At 57.6% G+C, this 15,041-nt stretch overlaps 1 protein-coding gene and 1 long non-coding RNA gene across 2 annotated transcripts; both read left to right on the top strand.

Moving 5' to 3' along the window:
• Nucleotides 1-102: 102 nt before the first annotated feature.
• LOC106886774 lies at nucleotides 103-9,083 on the top strand. The gene is made up of 4 exons (XR_001411737.1): nucleotides 103-162; nucleotides 6,419-6,531; nucleotides 7,901-7,963; nucleotides 8,978-9,083. It is a non-coding gene; the product is annotated as an uncharacterized LOC106886774 (long non-coding RNA).
• Nucleotides 9,084-10,338: 1,255 nt separating this feature from the next.
• LOC106884545 (AP-1 complex subunit beta-1-like) lies at nucleotides 10,339-14,314 on the top strand. The gene is made up of 4 exons (XM_014936039.1): nucleotides 10,339-10,454; nucleotides 11,997-12,132; nucleotides 13,049-13,294; nucleotides 14,120-14,314. Exons 1-4 carry the CDS (start codon nucleotides 10,339-10,341, stop codon nucleotides 14,312-14,314), a joined length of 693 nt encoding a protein of 230 aa, XP_014791525.1.
• The last annotated feature ends 727 nt before the right edge of the window (nucleotides 14,315-15,041 follow it).

Here is a 15,041-nt window from a genome sequence, read left to right as displayed (position 1 = left end):
CCTAAGCCCCGCCCCCTCACGCGATAACCACGCCCCCTCAATAAACATAGTTTGGTGCCGCCAAGCCCCGCCCACCCCCCGCCCTAGCCCCGCCCCGGAAGGGCTCCCCCGCTCCGCGCTCACTTCCGCTGGGCCGGTGGCAGCGGGCGGCGGCGGAGGCAGGTACGGGCCGGGCCGGGGGCGGTGGGGCCGGGCTGGGCCCAATCGGGGCCGGTGCCTGCTCCAGGCCGCCTCCCCCCTGCACCGCCCTCCCCGGTGGTGGGGGCTCTGATCCCGCGCACCCCGGGCCGGGCTTCTCTCCCGCCGCTGGGCCCGGTTCCGGGCCCTTCCTTCTTCCCCGCCCCGGGTCAGGGCCTCCTCCAGCCCCGCCGTGGGCTCCGCCTCTCCCAGGGCTCTCCCGTAGCTCCGGCTCCGCACACGGGGTCAGCCCCCCTGGGCCCGCTCCTCTCCCTCGGCTCTGCCCCCCGGGACACCGGGTCCTCGCCTCCGCCGGGCGGGCAGAACCTCGTAGTGTCCCCGGCTGGGGTGGCTCCCGGAGCCGGGGGTGGCTGTGGGGACAGTGGGTGGCGTCTTCTCGGGTCCCCGTGGGGCCCAGCCTCCGTGCGACGGTGCCGTGGGTCAGGGCACGGCGAGGCACCGGGTGGGTCTGTGGGAAGAGGTCGGTACCGGGCCCTGCTGAGCCCCGGGATGGGTTGGGAACGGGGCACGGGTGAGACGGGGAGATCCTGCGCTTGCTGCCTCCTCCGTCGAGGGTTTGCTGGGGGGGAACCCCCTAAATTGGATAAAAAAGGAGACCAGGAGTGGCTTCTACCTAAAGGAGACGTGTTACGGAACCAGAGAATCATTCGGGTTTAATTATAGGGTTTGGTTTGGGTTTATTATCGGCCTCCTTGGTCTCTGCAGGTGCTCGATGTGGCAGGGAGTTTGCCAGAGTTACAAAAGCTGTCGGGGGTGCTGTCCCTGGGAGAGGTGGGGGCTTGTGGGGGTTTTGCTGTCTTTGCCCTGGCTTGGGGGGTGCGGGGTGTTAAGGGGGTGTGTCGCAGAAGCAGTTGGTTCAACCTGGGTTTCTGCACCCCCCTCCCCTCCCCAAACCTGGCCCTGGGGGCTGCGGGATGCTTCCCGTGCAGCTCAGGCTGCCGGGCTGAGCAGAGCTGGTACCTGGGGACCCCGAGGGCATTTCCAGAGGTGTTGGTCCTTTCTGGGATCAAGTCAGGCTGGGAGCTCCGTAGCAGGAGGTGCTTGGGCTCAGAGCCCTGCAGAGCCCGGCTTTCCAGGGAGGAGAACATCCCCTCTGCTGTGGGAAGCTGTCAGTGGGGCTGATGCTCATCTGTGTGCCCCAACACCACCAGAATAAGCTCCTCGGTACCTCCGAGGGTGCTCGGCTGGTGTTCCGGGAGGGATATCAGAGGTGGTTTTGCTCCTCAGGGTGATCTCTAATGGCCTCAAGTTGCGCCAGGGGAGGTTCAGGCTGGATATTAGGAAAATTTTTTTCACTGAAAGGGTTCTCAGCCCTTGGAATGGGCTGCCCAGGGAGGTGGTGGAGGCACCATCCCTGGAGGTGTTCAAAAGCCGGGTTGATGTAGTGCTGGGAGGTCTGGTTTAGTGATGATGCTCCTTGTTTGTTGTGTGGGTGACTATTTTTGTCAGTTAAGTTGACAGTTGGACAAGATGATCTTTAAGGTCCCTTCCAACCTAGAAGATTCTGTGATCTCTGGGGTTCTGCTGCTCCAAGTCCCCCCAGAGCCAGCTCTATGGAGCGCCATGCTTTGGGCCCCGCGGTGCTGGGAACCCCCCCGTCCTGCTTCGCCCAGCAGCGTGGGACGCAGGAGACACCCCGGGACTGCCCTGTCTCTGTCTGTGGGCTTTATTCCCCGGTTCCTGCCTGGGGGGCTGTGTCGGTTGCGACTCGTTTGATTTGCATACGGCCGCTCTTCGGCCATCTGGGTTAATTAAGAGCCAGATGCTGGCACTTCGGGGCTTCTGGTGGCTTCAGCGGCGGCTCCACCTTTGGGCCCCGCGGTGCTGGGAACCCCCCCGTCCTGCTTCGCCCAGCAGCGTGGGACGCAGGAGACACCCCGAGACTGCCCTGTCTCTGTCTGTGGGCTTTATTCCCCGGTTCCTGCCTGGGGGGCTGTGTCGGTTGCGACTCGTTTGATTTGCATACGGCCGCTCTTCGGCCATCTGGGTTAATTAAGAGCCAGATGCTGGCACTTCGGGGCTTCTGGTGGCTTCAGCGGCGGCTCCGCAAACGAATGGATCTGCCACCATTTTGGACACCTTGCTAACACCCCAGTAGCCTTTGGTTGTTAAACTGGGGCACCTTAATGGGTTGGTTGGTGGGAAACGGGCCCCCTTGGGAGGTGTGTGGGTCACTCAGTAACTCTGGGTGGCGAGAGGACATGCTGGTTGCCAGCCCCACTGCGTTCACAGCCCTTCCTCTGCACCGCTGTGAATCGGGGCCTTTTCTTTTAGAAGGTGTGGGATGATCTGTGGCACTGGCTGGCTTTGGGGGAGGACACCTTGGGGGGGTATATTTACAGCTTCGGTGGGAGCCACAGGGTCTTGCCAGCCCTCGGGGTTGGGTGGCACGGGGTTGGGTGGCTTCGTGGCTGGGCACAGCCGGATGGGATGGTCCTGGTCCCTTTGGGGAGGTGGGAAGGTTTGGGGACATGACAACAAGCACGTTGCTGGGTGCTGCAGGGCTGAGCATGAGCTTGGACTGGCTCGTTAGGCCAGTTCTTGGGGAAAATATCTTCCTAGGGAGTATGTGTGGGGCTGGTGAGAGTCCTTGGGGCTTTGTGCCAGCTGTGGGGAGAGGTGTGGGGCAGAGGCAGGGACGGGGATGGGAGCTGTGCCCGTGACTACGTGCCGTCTGCAGGATGGGATAACCCATGGCACTTCACTGCTGGGAGTTAGGAGGAAAAAATAATGGGGTTCAGCAGGGGGTTCCTCAGCTGCTGGCTCTTGTATCCCCAACCGCTTGTTCTCCTCTTCTGTGCTTTGGTTTTTATCTTCCCCTGGTGGGGTCTGTGCCTGGTCTGGGGGGTTTATCTGGGGAGTGTGGGGACACGCAGCGCTGCTCAGCTGTGGGGGCTGTCCCTGCCTGTGCCCACCTGGCCTTTTGCCTTGGCCTGATGTTGGTTCCCATCCATGGAGAGGAGTTGTGTGAAGTCCCCACACCTTTGATTACCCCCTCAAGAGTCAGGATTTTTTTCAGCCTGCCTTAAGTTTCTTTAATTACGCCGACTTACTGGGTTTTACTGACCCACCTCCTGCCCTCAAGCGCTTTATTTGCAGCTGCGAGGAGCTGCCTTGCTTGCTCAGAGCTTTCTTTCCCTGCTAACCTTCAGCTGACCCTCTGTTTTCCACATGAGCTGTTTCCTAGAAGCTTGCCCTTTGAATTCCTGCTCCTCTTTGCCTCTCCCTCTGCTTTAGGTGCCAATGTATGTCCCCCTGTGCTCGGGGGACGCACGTTTGTGTGGGGCTGGAGCGGATGCCTCCCCCTGCCTTTGCTTCCTTCCTTCCCTCCCTCCTCAGACCCTCCTGAAGACACACGTCAGGGGGTAGATAAAATTAATTTCGGTCAGTAAACTCCTGTTCTGGGCTGCCACGGAATCTAGAAGGATCAGTGGAGCGACAGCGAGTCCTCTTGCTGTGGTACCCAGGGAGCTGGGGTGTCTCAGGCAGGGTTTAAACACTCCTGGGGTGCTTTGATGGCTCGTTCCTCTGGAAGAGCAGCAGCAGCATTTTCCCTGCATCCCTGCCCAGCTGTCTCCACCATTAGAAGCTGAAAAACTCTCATCAGCGGCATCTCAGCCTTCAAGGATGGAGGAATTGGCCTAAACCAGGGTGGTAAGAGTAGCTGGGGGTCACTAATGAGTTTTTGTCTTCCCTAAGAGGACACAAGTGGCACCAGCAAAGGCTTATTTGGCGTCTATGTTGTCCCCTGGAATCCATTGGCTTCAGCCTCAACGTGCAGCAGAAAATCAGATGCTGTAGGCCATGGTGCTTCTTCCAGCTGGACCATAGGCTCCTTGGTGCTTTGCTGCAGGAGCAAAATCACCTGGTTCAAGCTGGGTCCATCAAGGAAGGTTTCTGTAGCAGGACCCTTCTGCTGTGTGTTGGGTGGATGTGGATGATGTTTTCCACCCCGAGGCAGGTGGAGGAGCAGTGTGGGAGGTAGGGCAGCGTGGCCACCATCAGACCAGGGCTCTCAGGAGAGCAGCATTGCTCTGGGTCTTCTGTAGCTCTTGAATTTACTCATCCTGGGTGAATAAGATCAGGGATTAAACACTTTGGAGAGCCCCTTTCCTCCGAAAAGCTGGTTTGGGGGGGCTGAGCTCCTCACATCTCCATCGCTGAGCCTGGTCAGTGCCACCTGGGAGGTGGGAGGTAGAGGAGGGATGGCTTGATGGCACGTGTCCTGCTTTCACCATCAGTAAGAGCTTTGAGAGGGGGTCTCCCACCGCCCCCTTGGCTGCAGGGCCCACCCCAGAGATGGGTGGGAGCCCTCATGCCCTGGGGATGGCAGGTCCAGGGTCCCAGGGAGGGTGCGGGTTTGTGCCGCTGCAAAGGCTTGTCCTCAAAACAGACCCGAGGAACCCAGACCGGGTGTGGGTGAGCTCTGGGTGCTCCCCTCCGACACCCCGATGCTGCTTTGCTACCAGGTCTCTGCAAACTCGGTTCAAGAGGGACAGGGAACTACTAGAAAGAGTCCAGCGAAGGGCAACAAAGATGATTCAAGGATTGGAGCATCTCCCTTATGAGGAGAGACTGAGAGAGCTGGGGCTCTTTAGTCTGGAGAAGAGAAGGCTGAGGGGAGACCTTATTAATGCTGACAAGTATCTCAAGGGAGGGTTGAAGGAGGAGGGAGCCAGACTCTTTTCAGAGGCTCCCAGTGAGAGGACGAGGGGCAACGGGCACAAGTTGGGACATAAGAGGTTCCACTCAAATATGAGGAGAAACTTCTTCACAGTGAGGGTGACAGAGCCCTGGAACAGGCTGCCCAGGGAGGGTGTGGAGTCCCCTTCTTTGGAGATTTTCAAGACCCACCTGGATGCTCCTGAGTAACATGCTCTAGCTCTAGGCAATCCTGCTTCAGCAGGGGAGTTGGACTAGATGATCTCTATGGTCCCTTCCAACTCTAAAATTCAGTGAAATTCAGTGAAACACTGTACACCCCTGGAATCCAGTCCAGGAGATCGGCTTAAAATAGGTTTGGTGAGAAGATGGGGTAAAATTAGAGCCGCCGTGAGGTTCGGGGGCTTTTTGTCTTCCTCATGGCCTTGCTGCAAATCTCACATCCTGCTTTTTCCGGGTGCTGGTGCTGCTCCCAGCAGATCAGCGAGTGCTGGGACGTTATTCCCAGCCTGGAAAGAAAGGAGTTTGGTGGGAATTGCTGGAAGCACAGGGGGAGCAAATGCCTGCGCTCGGCTCCTGGCTCTGCCGCGCGGTGAGCGCTCGCTGCCACCTCCCTGGAGCAGATGAGCTCCCACCACCCAGTTTTCCTCACCAGGTGGAGGGTGTTTAGCAAGGGCAGGGTGTTTGCAACTCGCAGTGATGACTCTAAACGACCAGATCTGATCAAACAAGGTGATGGAGGCTGCTGGCTCCAGCTCTGACTCCAGAAATCTGCCTTATTTACTGTCAGGCTCCAGTTCAGGAGAGGGGACCCTGCCCCATCCATCCCTTTGCCCCGTTCAGGCTGCACAAAGCCGTGTGTAGCAGGAGATGGGGTAACACCAGAGCTGCTCTGCAGCTCCTGCGCCGTTTCCTTTCCCTTCCTTCAAATTGGAGCCAGGCAGCAGCGTTGGACCCTGCCCAAGGGCTGAGCTCGAGGGAGTTCACCTTCAGCAGGGCTGGTCGCATCCCCGGGCTGGCAGGCAGCCCTGCCTCCTTGCCCTTGGAGCAGGGGGGACGTGCAGGGTGCTGAGCACCCAGGTTTGGCCTCTCATTGCCCCACTTGAGGCTCTGGAGATGTTTCAAGTCTGGTCCTGCAGCCGGGGAGGATGAGGTGTTGGTGTGGGGAGCGAGGGGTGCGCTGGAGGAGGAGCCCAGTTTGCTTGTTTTGCAAAAAAAACCAAAAAAAAAATCCAGTTTGGGTTTGGAGGCTGCTGTGGGGCTTAAAAGGGTGGGGGAGATGGGTGGCCCTCTCTGTCTCTGAAATGACTTGGGTTTTTGGATGGCTGAACCACCCAACTGCAGTGCCTGGGGGCTGAGGGAAGCTGCAGGAAAGCCAGCCGGGGTGATTCATGTGGCTGAGGAGGCTGCAGAAATTCCCTGGTAGGGCTTCGAGTTTGCTTTCCAGGCAGTTCTGCAGAGCAGGGCTGAGCGGGAGCCAGGTCAGGGAAATCAGAGGGACTGCGGTAAATCCTCCTCCTTCCTCCCCAATCTTCCTCTCCCTCTCTCTCTCTCTCAGGCCGGAGCTGCAGTCAGGCGCAGAGAGCTGCTGCGGCACAGCCTGGGAGCTCCCGCTGTTCGCTGGAGAGCCGGCCACCCAGGGGGGGAAAAAAGGCTCTGACTAAATCCCAGGTAACCAGAAAAAAGGCTCTGAATAAATCCCAGGTAACCAAAACAAGGAGAGGAGTGTCGTGGCTCACACCAGGACGTTCTCCCACCCTTGGTGGGGCGGGGGGAACACGCTGGCAGACCCACCCCCTCTGTAACAGCACGGGGACTGCGCTGCCGACACCCACACCGAGCCCCAACCAAACTGATGTCAAATCCTTTGGTTTGTGGTTTTTTTTTTTTTTTTTCCTCTTACTGCCCGCCAAGCTGGCTCTGCCTGTGTGCTCTGCCCGGCGGGCTCAGCCCCCAGATTTTATCCAGATTTTCTTTTTATCCCTGTTGGAGATCCCTATCCAGCTTGGAGAGGGAACAGAGGACGCAGTTTCTCTGGCCCCATCTCCTCTGCTCGCCGGGGATTGCTGCATTTGGCTTTCAAGATGCTCATTTACATTTTGAAACCATTTGTAAGCTTTTTTTTTCTTTTTTTTTTTTTTTTTCCTGACTTGGCTTTGCTTTCCCTGCTCCTGCCCCTCCAAAGCAGCAAGGCCACTGCAGGGTTTCAAGGACGATTCTCTGGTTTCTCTGCCGTTGAGGGAAAGATGGGTGAAACGGCCGTAAAAAAAAAAAAAGACAAATCCCCCGCTGACCTTGAAGAAGGGCTCTCTGCTGCCTTGCACGTCGGGTGTCCCCAGCCTGCCAAGCTGTAAATCTGCCCTGAACTGCCTGAATTGTATAATATAGCCCCAAGTGCTGGGCGGGAAACCTCAGAAATGTTAAATTTAAAGCCACACTGCCGGAGCAGGGCTGCTTTCTGTCAGAGGCTCCTTTTGATGCCTGGCTGGGCGCTGGCAGCCTCCTGCCCCCCTCCTTGCTCTGGGTTTTGCTCCGTTCCTCTTCCCACCCCAGAGCTCTTCCCTGTGTGGGTGCGAGGGAGGGCTGGGGGGGGAATTTTCCCTAGAAAAGTGGTTTTTTTGGGTGAGGGGATGTGAACCTGGGGGAAGGTCACTGAGCCCTTGTGGGGGCTGCCCCAGCTCCCTATGGGATGGGGTGAGCAAAGTGGCTGCTACTGGTGAGAGAAGCAGATCGGGGCTGGAGCCTGAGCAGGGGTGAAGGCTGGTGTTTTCAGTGACTGCTTTCCTCCTCCTCCTCCTCCTCCACATCCTTGTTGGTGAACCAGCTGATTCCCCACTCATCAGCAGAGCCCGTGGTGTGGCTGCGAGGCGCTCACCCTCCCCTGGAGAACGGGCTCCTCCGGGCACTTCATCTCCTTGTGATGCTTCCCATGAGATCCCAAGCTCTTTCTCTCCTCTGGCTTTTCCATCCTGGATCTCTCCATTAGTGACCCCAGCCAGGAAGTTGTCCACCCTTAACCTCTCTTGTCTGCCTCCCCCAGGGACCTGCCGCTAGCTGGAGACCACCATGACGGACTCAAAGTACTTCACCACCACGAAGAAAGGTAAGGGAGAGGGACGGGGAGGCTCCCACAATTTTTTCTACAGGTTGTCCCTGCAGCTGGAAGCTGGTGGAGGATCCAGCTCTCATGGGAATGCCCTGAACCCACGTAGGATGACACCCTGCTCCTTGCTCTGATGCAGCTAAGGTGGCTCCTGGGGTACCACGGGGGTCAGAGCACCTTGTCACCAGCCCCCTGAACCCAGACAAGGCTGTTGGCAACTGGGTTATGGGCTTTAGCAGCTCAGAAGTTCTGGTGGCCCCCTGGGCTGGGATGGAAGCCCTTGGGGTGTTCAGCTTAAGCTCTTTGCAGACCAAGGAATGAATACAGAGGGAAGCCATGTGGCATCTTCCTCTTCAACCTGCTTGCCCAGGAGTGAGCAAAGAGCTCAAGGTGGGAGCCATTGCCTTTGGGCTGGGTCCAGAGCTGACTGGTCTCCTCCAGCAAGGTGCTGGGCCAGAGGGGGTGGTGCTGCCACATGCAGAGTGGGGTTTGGGAGCCACCATCCTTTGTACAGCCTTGAGGAGCAGCTCCCAAAATCCCCCTGCGTTGGCTGCTAGGGGTGCCTGCTGTCATCTGGGCGGCAGTGGGCTCTGCAGGGAGGGGAGGGTTCTCCCAACAGCCATGTGTGGGGCTGGGACTTCACTGTGTGCTGTGATAAACCACCCCCCCAGCCAAAAATACCCGCTGCATAAACCCCACATCCTCTGCTTGAGGTGTGAGGTTCTCCTGCTCATCATTCCTGCGGCATCTCTCATCCCTAAAGCCCTCTAGGGCTGGAGAAGCTGCAGGGATGCACCATCTCCATTTCCATGGATGAACGCTGAGCCCCCAGAGTGGCCCTGACTCTCAGTTAAATCCCCTTTTCCAGCTCCTGGAGCACCCAGGGTGGCAAAGGAAGCCCTGGCATGCAGCGGGTGGGAGCTGGGCTCACCCTCCCCTGGGAGCAGCACCCAGTGGGGGCAGTGAGTGCCCCATCCCCTAACCCCTGAGCTCTCTGTTTTCACCTTCCTCCAGGGGAGATATTTGAGCTGAAAGCTGAACTCAACAGCGACAAGAAGGAGAAGAAGAAGGAGGCTGTGAAGAAGGTGATAGCGTCCATGACTGTTGGCAAAGATGTCAGGTGGGTGGCAGTGCTGTCCCGGGGGCCAAACCGTGCCGGGAGGGTGCCTGGATGGATTGTGGGCTCCCATTTTCCCCCAGGGTTTTTTGTGGGGATTTTCATAGAGTCGTAGAATTGTCTGGGTTGGAGGGAACCTTTCAGATCATCGAGTCCAACCATCAACCCAACACTGACAAACTCACCACTAACCCGTGTCCCTCAGCACCACATCTGCCCGGCTTTTAAATCCCTCCAGGGATGGGGACTCCACCACTGCCCTGGGCAGCCTCTTCCAATGTTTGGCAACCCTTTTGGTGAAGAAAGTTTTCCTTCTATCCATCCTAAACCTCCCCTGGTGCAACTTGAGGCCATTTCCTCTTGTCCCATCGCCTGTGACTTGGGAGAAGAGACCGACCCCCCCTGGCTACCCCCTCCTTTCAGGGAGTTGGAGAGAGCCAGAAGGTCTCCCCTCAGCCTCCTCTTCTCCAGGCTCAACACCCCCAGCTCCCTCAGCCTCTCCTCACAAGACTTGTGCTCCAGACCCCTCCCCATCTTTGTTGCCCTTCTCTGGACCCGCTCCAGCCCCTCAATGTCATTTTTGTGGTGAGGGGCCCAAAACTGGACCCAGCCCTCGAGGCGGGGCCTCAGCAGTGCCCAGTCCAGGGGGACTGTCATTGCCCCAGTCCTGCTGGCCATGCTGTTCTTGATACAGGCCAGGATGCTGTTGGCCACCTGGGAAGGCCACCTTTTTTTTGTCTGGGGCAAGGACTGAGCGAGCTCCTGGCCACAGCTCTGCCTCCTGCGGCGGGAGGGAGATGTTTGTGTGAGCGTGGCCGTCTGGCGGGCGGGGGTTTGCCTGCCTTTGGTGGTAATCTGGCTGAAAGAGGATTGCTCTGGCCGCCAGATAAGTTTGTTGGGATTATTGCCACTTCCTCCAGGTGTTACTAAAACTAAGCAGAAACCCTCCCCGAGCCTTTACGGCAGGGGGTCCTCGTTTCCCCCTCAGCGTCGTTAAGCCTTTTGCAGCCATTCCAGTCCAAAAGGATGAGTGGATGCTTTTCCCTCTTCTCCTTTATCTGTCTGACTGAGCAGTGTGTGGCCCCTCTGTCCCCTCCTCCCCGCACCATCCCATCCCTGCACACCCTTGGTGACACCAGCGCTTTGCTTTTAATGGTGCGTTTTGAGAGTAGATGGAGGAAAACCCCCGTCTGAGCTCTGTATTTGGAAAACCCGTGTCTCCCCAGCTCCCAGAGCGCTCACAGCTCTTGGGGCCACCATGGAGAAGGTGACACTGGACATGGCAGGGACTTGCCTGAGGCTGGTCAGCGCCTGGCAGAAGCTACATCGATTGGAAAGGAAATACCGGCTGCGGCAGCCCGTTTTTTGGGGGGGGTCTGTGCATTTTTTGGCTGCAGGAAAGCACTAAGCACTGCAGGAAAGCACTACTAAGCTCAGCCCTCCCTGGGAGGTGCCTGGTTTAGCCTGGGGTGAGAGCAGTGGAGGTGGGTGACAGCAGGAGCTCTGCCAGGGAACCAGCAAAGCGCCTGCCCCCTGGGCTCTGGGGTGGGCTGGGTCTGATCCTGTAAGAGGTGGCTGGGTGGAAGAGAAGCTTCCAGGAGGAAAGGGACATCTGTCGGGGTGGGATAACTCCCACATTAGCCCTCTGATCTTGATTGCCTCTCCTAAAGTGGTGTGATAGTCTAATTGGGCTGTCTGTGTCATTAATAGTCCAATTGGGCTGTCTTTATCGTCTGTGGTCTCTGGCATCCCGCAGCTCTAGGGTGTTTGGGGAGGAGTAGCCCCCTCCACAGCTCCACGAAGGCAGCTCTGATCCATCCTGGCAGAGCATCATAGTGCTGCAGGGCTCACCTGGGGGGAGTGGGGCTGCTCCTTAAACCTAGTCCTGGCTGTTCCCTTCTCTAATGTCATGTTTCCAGCACAGGACGTGGGGCGGGCGCTCAGCGGTTTATGGCAGGACAGGTTTGATGTCTGCAAAAGCAGAGGGTGGTTTGGATAGAGCTGTGCAGGAGGGATTGGGCAGAAGGTGAGGGGGAAACGGCTCAGAGAATCCCAGACTGGTTTGGGTTGGAAGGAACCTTAAAGCCCCCCCAGTGCCACCCCCTGCCCTGGGCAGGGACACCTCCCACCACACCAGGTTGATCCAAGCCCCCTCCAACCTGCCCTTGAACCCCTCCAGGGATGGGGCAGCCACAGCTTCTCGGGGCAACCTGGGCCAGGCTCTCACCACCCTCACACCAAACAAGTTCTTCCCCACATCTCAGCTCCATCTCCCCTCTTGCAGGGTCAAACCCTTCCCCCTCCTCCTGTCATCTCCCACATCCTCTCACAGGCACCAGAGGCTTTCACACCATCCTGTGTCACCTTCTCCTGGGGCAGGGGACACCCACTGGAGCTGGGATGCAGCGGAGCCATGTGGGAGAGCTCAGTTTCTGCCCATTAGGGACTGGTTTGAGCTGCTTTTGAGAGAGCTGTAAAGAAACCCCCGCTGGGGATGGGTGATTTAGCCACATCATTCACCCTCTCCCCACCTGAGCTGCTCTTGGCCCTGGGGTTTTGCTGTTCAGTGCTTTCTCCCTCACCACCACCATCATCCCTTCTGGGTTTTTTTGTGTCTCAACACATTTTTCCACAGCGGTTTCAGCGGGGGGCTGAAGAAAGGTGCCCCATTTCCCTATTGCCATCATCTCCTCTTCTCTCCTGGCCTTTTTCCTTCCTCCCCAGGAGCTGCCATTGCCTTCTCCTCACCCCATTTCCCCAAGACCTTGCAGAGTGGGCTCCCGTCGTGGGAGAACTTTGGATCTTCTGGCTTCAGGAGTGGGTTGAGCTGTGGGAAGGGGACAGCTGTGCTCCTGGGGGGGTGTCCCGTGGCAGTGGGGTCTCCTTCCCCTGGCTCAGCCCTCCTTTGTGTTTCAGCGCGCTCTTCCCGGACGTGGTGAACTGCATGCAGACAGACAACCTGGAGCTGAAGAAGCTGGTCTACCTCTACCTGATGAACTACGCCAAGAGCCAGCCGGACATGGCCATCATGGCAGTCAACACCTTCGTGAAGGTGAGAGGCGAGGGCTGCACACCCAAGAGCTGGGCTCCGAAGAAAGGACCTTGGGCAGGTTTCCAAAGCCTCTCCCTTCAGGAGCAGGAGCTCCCCTAGCTCTAGGTGACCAAGCCAATTTGTCCAGTCATGCAGAATTCAAACCATTTTCCTGGCAGCTGTGCTGTGCCACTCGCTGTCTCAGTGGCAGCTTGGGTTGTGGGCAGCTCCCAGGATGGAAGGACCATCATGTGAGCTGACGCCCTGAAGTCTCTGCAGCCCTCGTGAGCTTTCGAGTTGGAGTTGGGGAACTAAAGAGCGTGTGTGTTAGGAGCCAAGATGTTGCCAGATCACTTTGTGAAAGGGCTTGGTGGGCATTAAGAGGGAGTTCTGGCTTTTTAGGCAGGAAAAAATAAACCCCATGCAATAAACCCGAGAGATGCCTTTCCCAGGTCAGGTGGCCGTTTTGCTGGGTGGCAGCTGCCTTCAGATACTTGGTTTAAGTGACAAGCCATCAGCTTCCTGGAGGTGTGTTTGGAGTGATGGTGTGAAAACTCTGTGGGTGCCAGATTGCAGAAGGAGAAATCAAAGCTCTCTCTCTCTTGGGTGACTTGTTCTTGAGAGCCGAGTGTTAAAACCTTCACAGTGAGGGTGCCAGAGCCCTGGAACAGGCTGCCCAGGGAGATTGTGGAGTCCCCTTCTTTGGAGATTTTCAAGACCCGCCTGGATGCTCCTGAGTAACATGCTCTAGCTCTAGGCAATCCTGCTTCAGCAGGGGAGTTGGACTAGATGATCTCTATGGTCCCTTCCAACTCTAAAATTCAGTGAAACCTCTAGACTTCAGGAACCCAAAGGAGAACGGAGGTCCCGAAGCCACCTGTGATTCAAAGAGAAGAGACCCTGGAAACCTAACCTCCTCCTCCTCTCATCCCTGCAGGACTGTGAGGACCCAAACCCTCTGATCCGGGCTCTGGCTGTGCGGACCATGGGCTGCATCCGTGTGGACAAGATCACGGAGTATCTGTGCGAGCCCCTGCGGAAGTGCCTGAAGGACGAGGACCCGTACGTGCGCAAGACGGCAGCCGTCTGCGTGGCGAAGCTCCACGACATCAACGCCCAGCTGGTGGAGGACCAGGGCTTCCTGGACACCCTTAAGGACCTCATCTCGGACTCCAACCCCATGGTGATTATTTTTTGCCTTCCCCATCCTCTTTTTCTCTTCATCTGAATGACGGTAAATGCTCTCCCTTCATCTTCACATGCTGACTTCTTTCCTCTCTTGCTCCCTTTCGCTCTCTTCTTGGTGCTTAACAGACCATTTTTGGGGACAGCTGTTTCTGAGGGTTGCAGGCTGTGTTCCTTCCTTGGATGGAAAGTATCTCCAGTTCCTTGGCAGTGTGTTATTAATGTTCCCAGTGTGGAGGAGGTGGCCCTGGCCAGCTCAGAGCAGGGGATGGTGGCAGAGGGGAGCCAATGCTTGGCTCTGGTACCACGTAGCTGGTGGCTTTCGCTTCTGGGGAGGGTTTTCTAGCAGCTGGGCTTTGGGCAGCATTAGTCTCTCTGCTTTTCACCAAGCATAAGAAATTTTAAAGCCTGCTTTCCCCAGGATTTCTCTTCCCCCAGCCTTTACTGCTCTTCTGACCTTGCCGTGGGCATAGTGATGAGCCTGGGATCTGCCACAGAAAGCCACGGGGCTTCTCCGAGCTGCCCTGAGAAGGGGAGAGGGAGCAGGTTCCTCTGTGCTGGGCACGGGGCCAAGGATGACTCCCAGTGAAGATGTGGGAGGTGCTGGAGATGTGGCGTGGGTGGTGGGACCGTGCTGGCGGTGATTGCTCATCTCCTGAGGATCAGCTGGTGGGGAGGGAGGGAGAAGCTGATGCCCAGATGTCACTGGGATGTGAGATGCTGATATTGAGGATGCAGCTCATCCATTTTCACCAGCTTTCCCCCCCCAGGCTGCTGAAGCACGTTTGCTGTCACCTAACACGTGTCCTGTCCCCTCTGGCAGGTAGTGGCCAATGCAGTAGCAGCTCTGTCGGAAATAGCGGAGTCTCACCCAAGCAGTAACCTCCTGGACCTCAACCCCCAGTCCATCAACAAGCTGCTCACGGCCTTGAACGAGTGCACGGAGTGGGGCCAGATCTTCATCCTGGACTGCCTGGCCAACTACATGCCCAAGGATGATCGGGAGGCCCAGAGGTGAGGGAGGCTCTGGGTACTTCTAGGGCAATGATGGCTTCAGGGCACCACGGACCGGCTGGGGAGGGAGACAGATGGGTATGGACACTGTTCTCCAAATATCTTCATCCTCCTGACCTGCTGTGGGAGGTGGGACAGTGGGCACCTTCAGGCCACCATGCCTCGGGCACAGCCACCTGGGGACTGCCGTGGTCCCATAGTGAGCCATGTCCCCTCACTGGCATGGGGATTGCGCTTCCAGAGCCTCTTTAAAACATGGCTTGACCGTGCAGCCGGGCAGGATGGGCACCAGGGAGCTTGGAAAGGGGGTCATGGCCACAGGGTTTTGTAAAGGCTGGGAAATAACCATCACTGGGGTGTTTAAGAGCCAGTCCAGCATCTCTTGGGAAGGTCTTGAGTGCTGCTCAGCTGTCTCCTGCTCCAAACCCTGCCAGTGCTGCCTTCTTCATTGTCCCCCTGTACTCGGCACTGGTGAGGCCTCACCTTGAGTACTGTGTCCAGTTTTGGGCCCCCTACCATAAAAAAGACATTGAGGTGCTGGAGCGGGTCCAGAGAAGGGCGACAAAGATGGTGAGGGGTCTGGAGAGTAAGTCTTATGAGGAGAGGCTGAGGGAGCTGGGGGTGTTCAGCCTGGAGAAGAGGAGGCTGAGGGGAGACCTTATTGCTCTCTACAACTCCCTGAAAGGAGGGTGTAGAGAGGTGGGGGTCGGTCTCTTCTCCCAAGGAACAGG

The sequence above is a fragment of the Calidris pugnax genome, unplaced genomic scaffold (genome assembly GCF_001431845.1).
Source record: "Calidris pugnax isolate Ruff unplaced genomic scaffold, ASM143184v1 scaffold7, whole genome shotgun sequence".
Lineage (NCBI taxonomy): Eukaryota > Metazoa > Chordata > Aves > Charadriiformes > Scolopacidae > Calidris > Calidris pugnax.
Note: the sequence above shows the minus strand (reverse complement) of the source record. Positions and strands in the feature narration are given on the sequence as shown.

Bases quoted from the DNA above. Each gene is read 5' to 3' on its own strand.
- LOC106884545 (XM_014936039.1), top strand. From the start codon at position 10,339: ATGGAGAAGGTGACACTGGACATGGCAGGGACTTGCCTGAGGCTGGTC. The intron at 10,455-11,996 runs GTCTGTGCATTT...TTTGTGTTTCAG, and splicing joins CAGCCCGTTTTTTGGGGGGG to CGCGCTCTTCCCGGACGTGG. The intron at 13,295-14,119 runs GTGATTATTTTT...CCCCTCTGGCAG, and splicing joins TCTCGGACTCCAACCCCATG to GTAGTGGCCAATGCAGTAGC.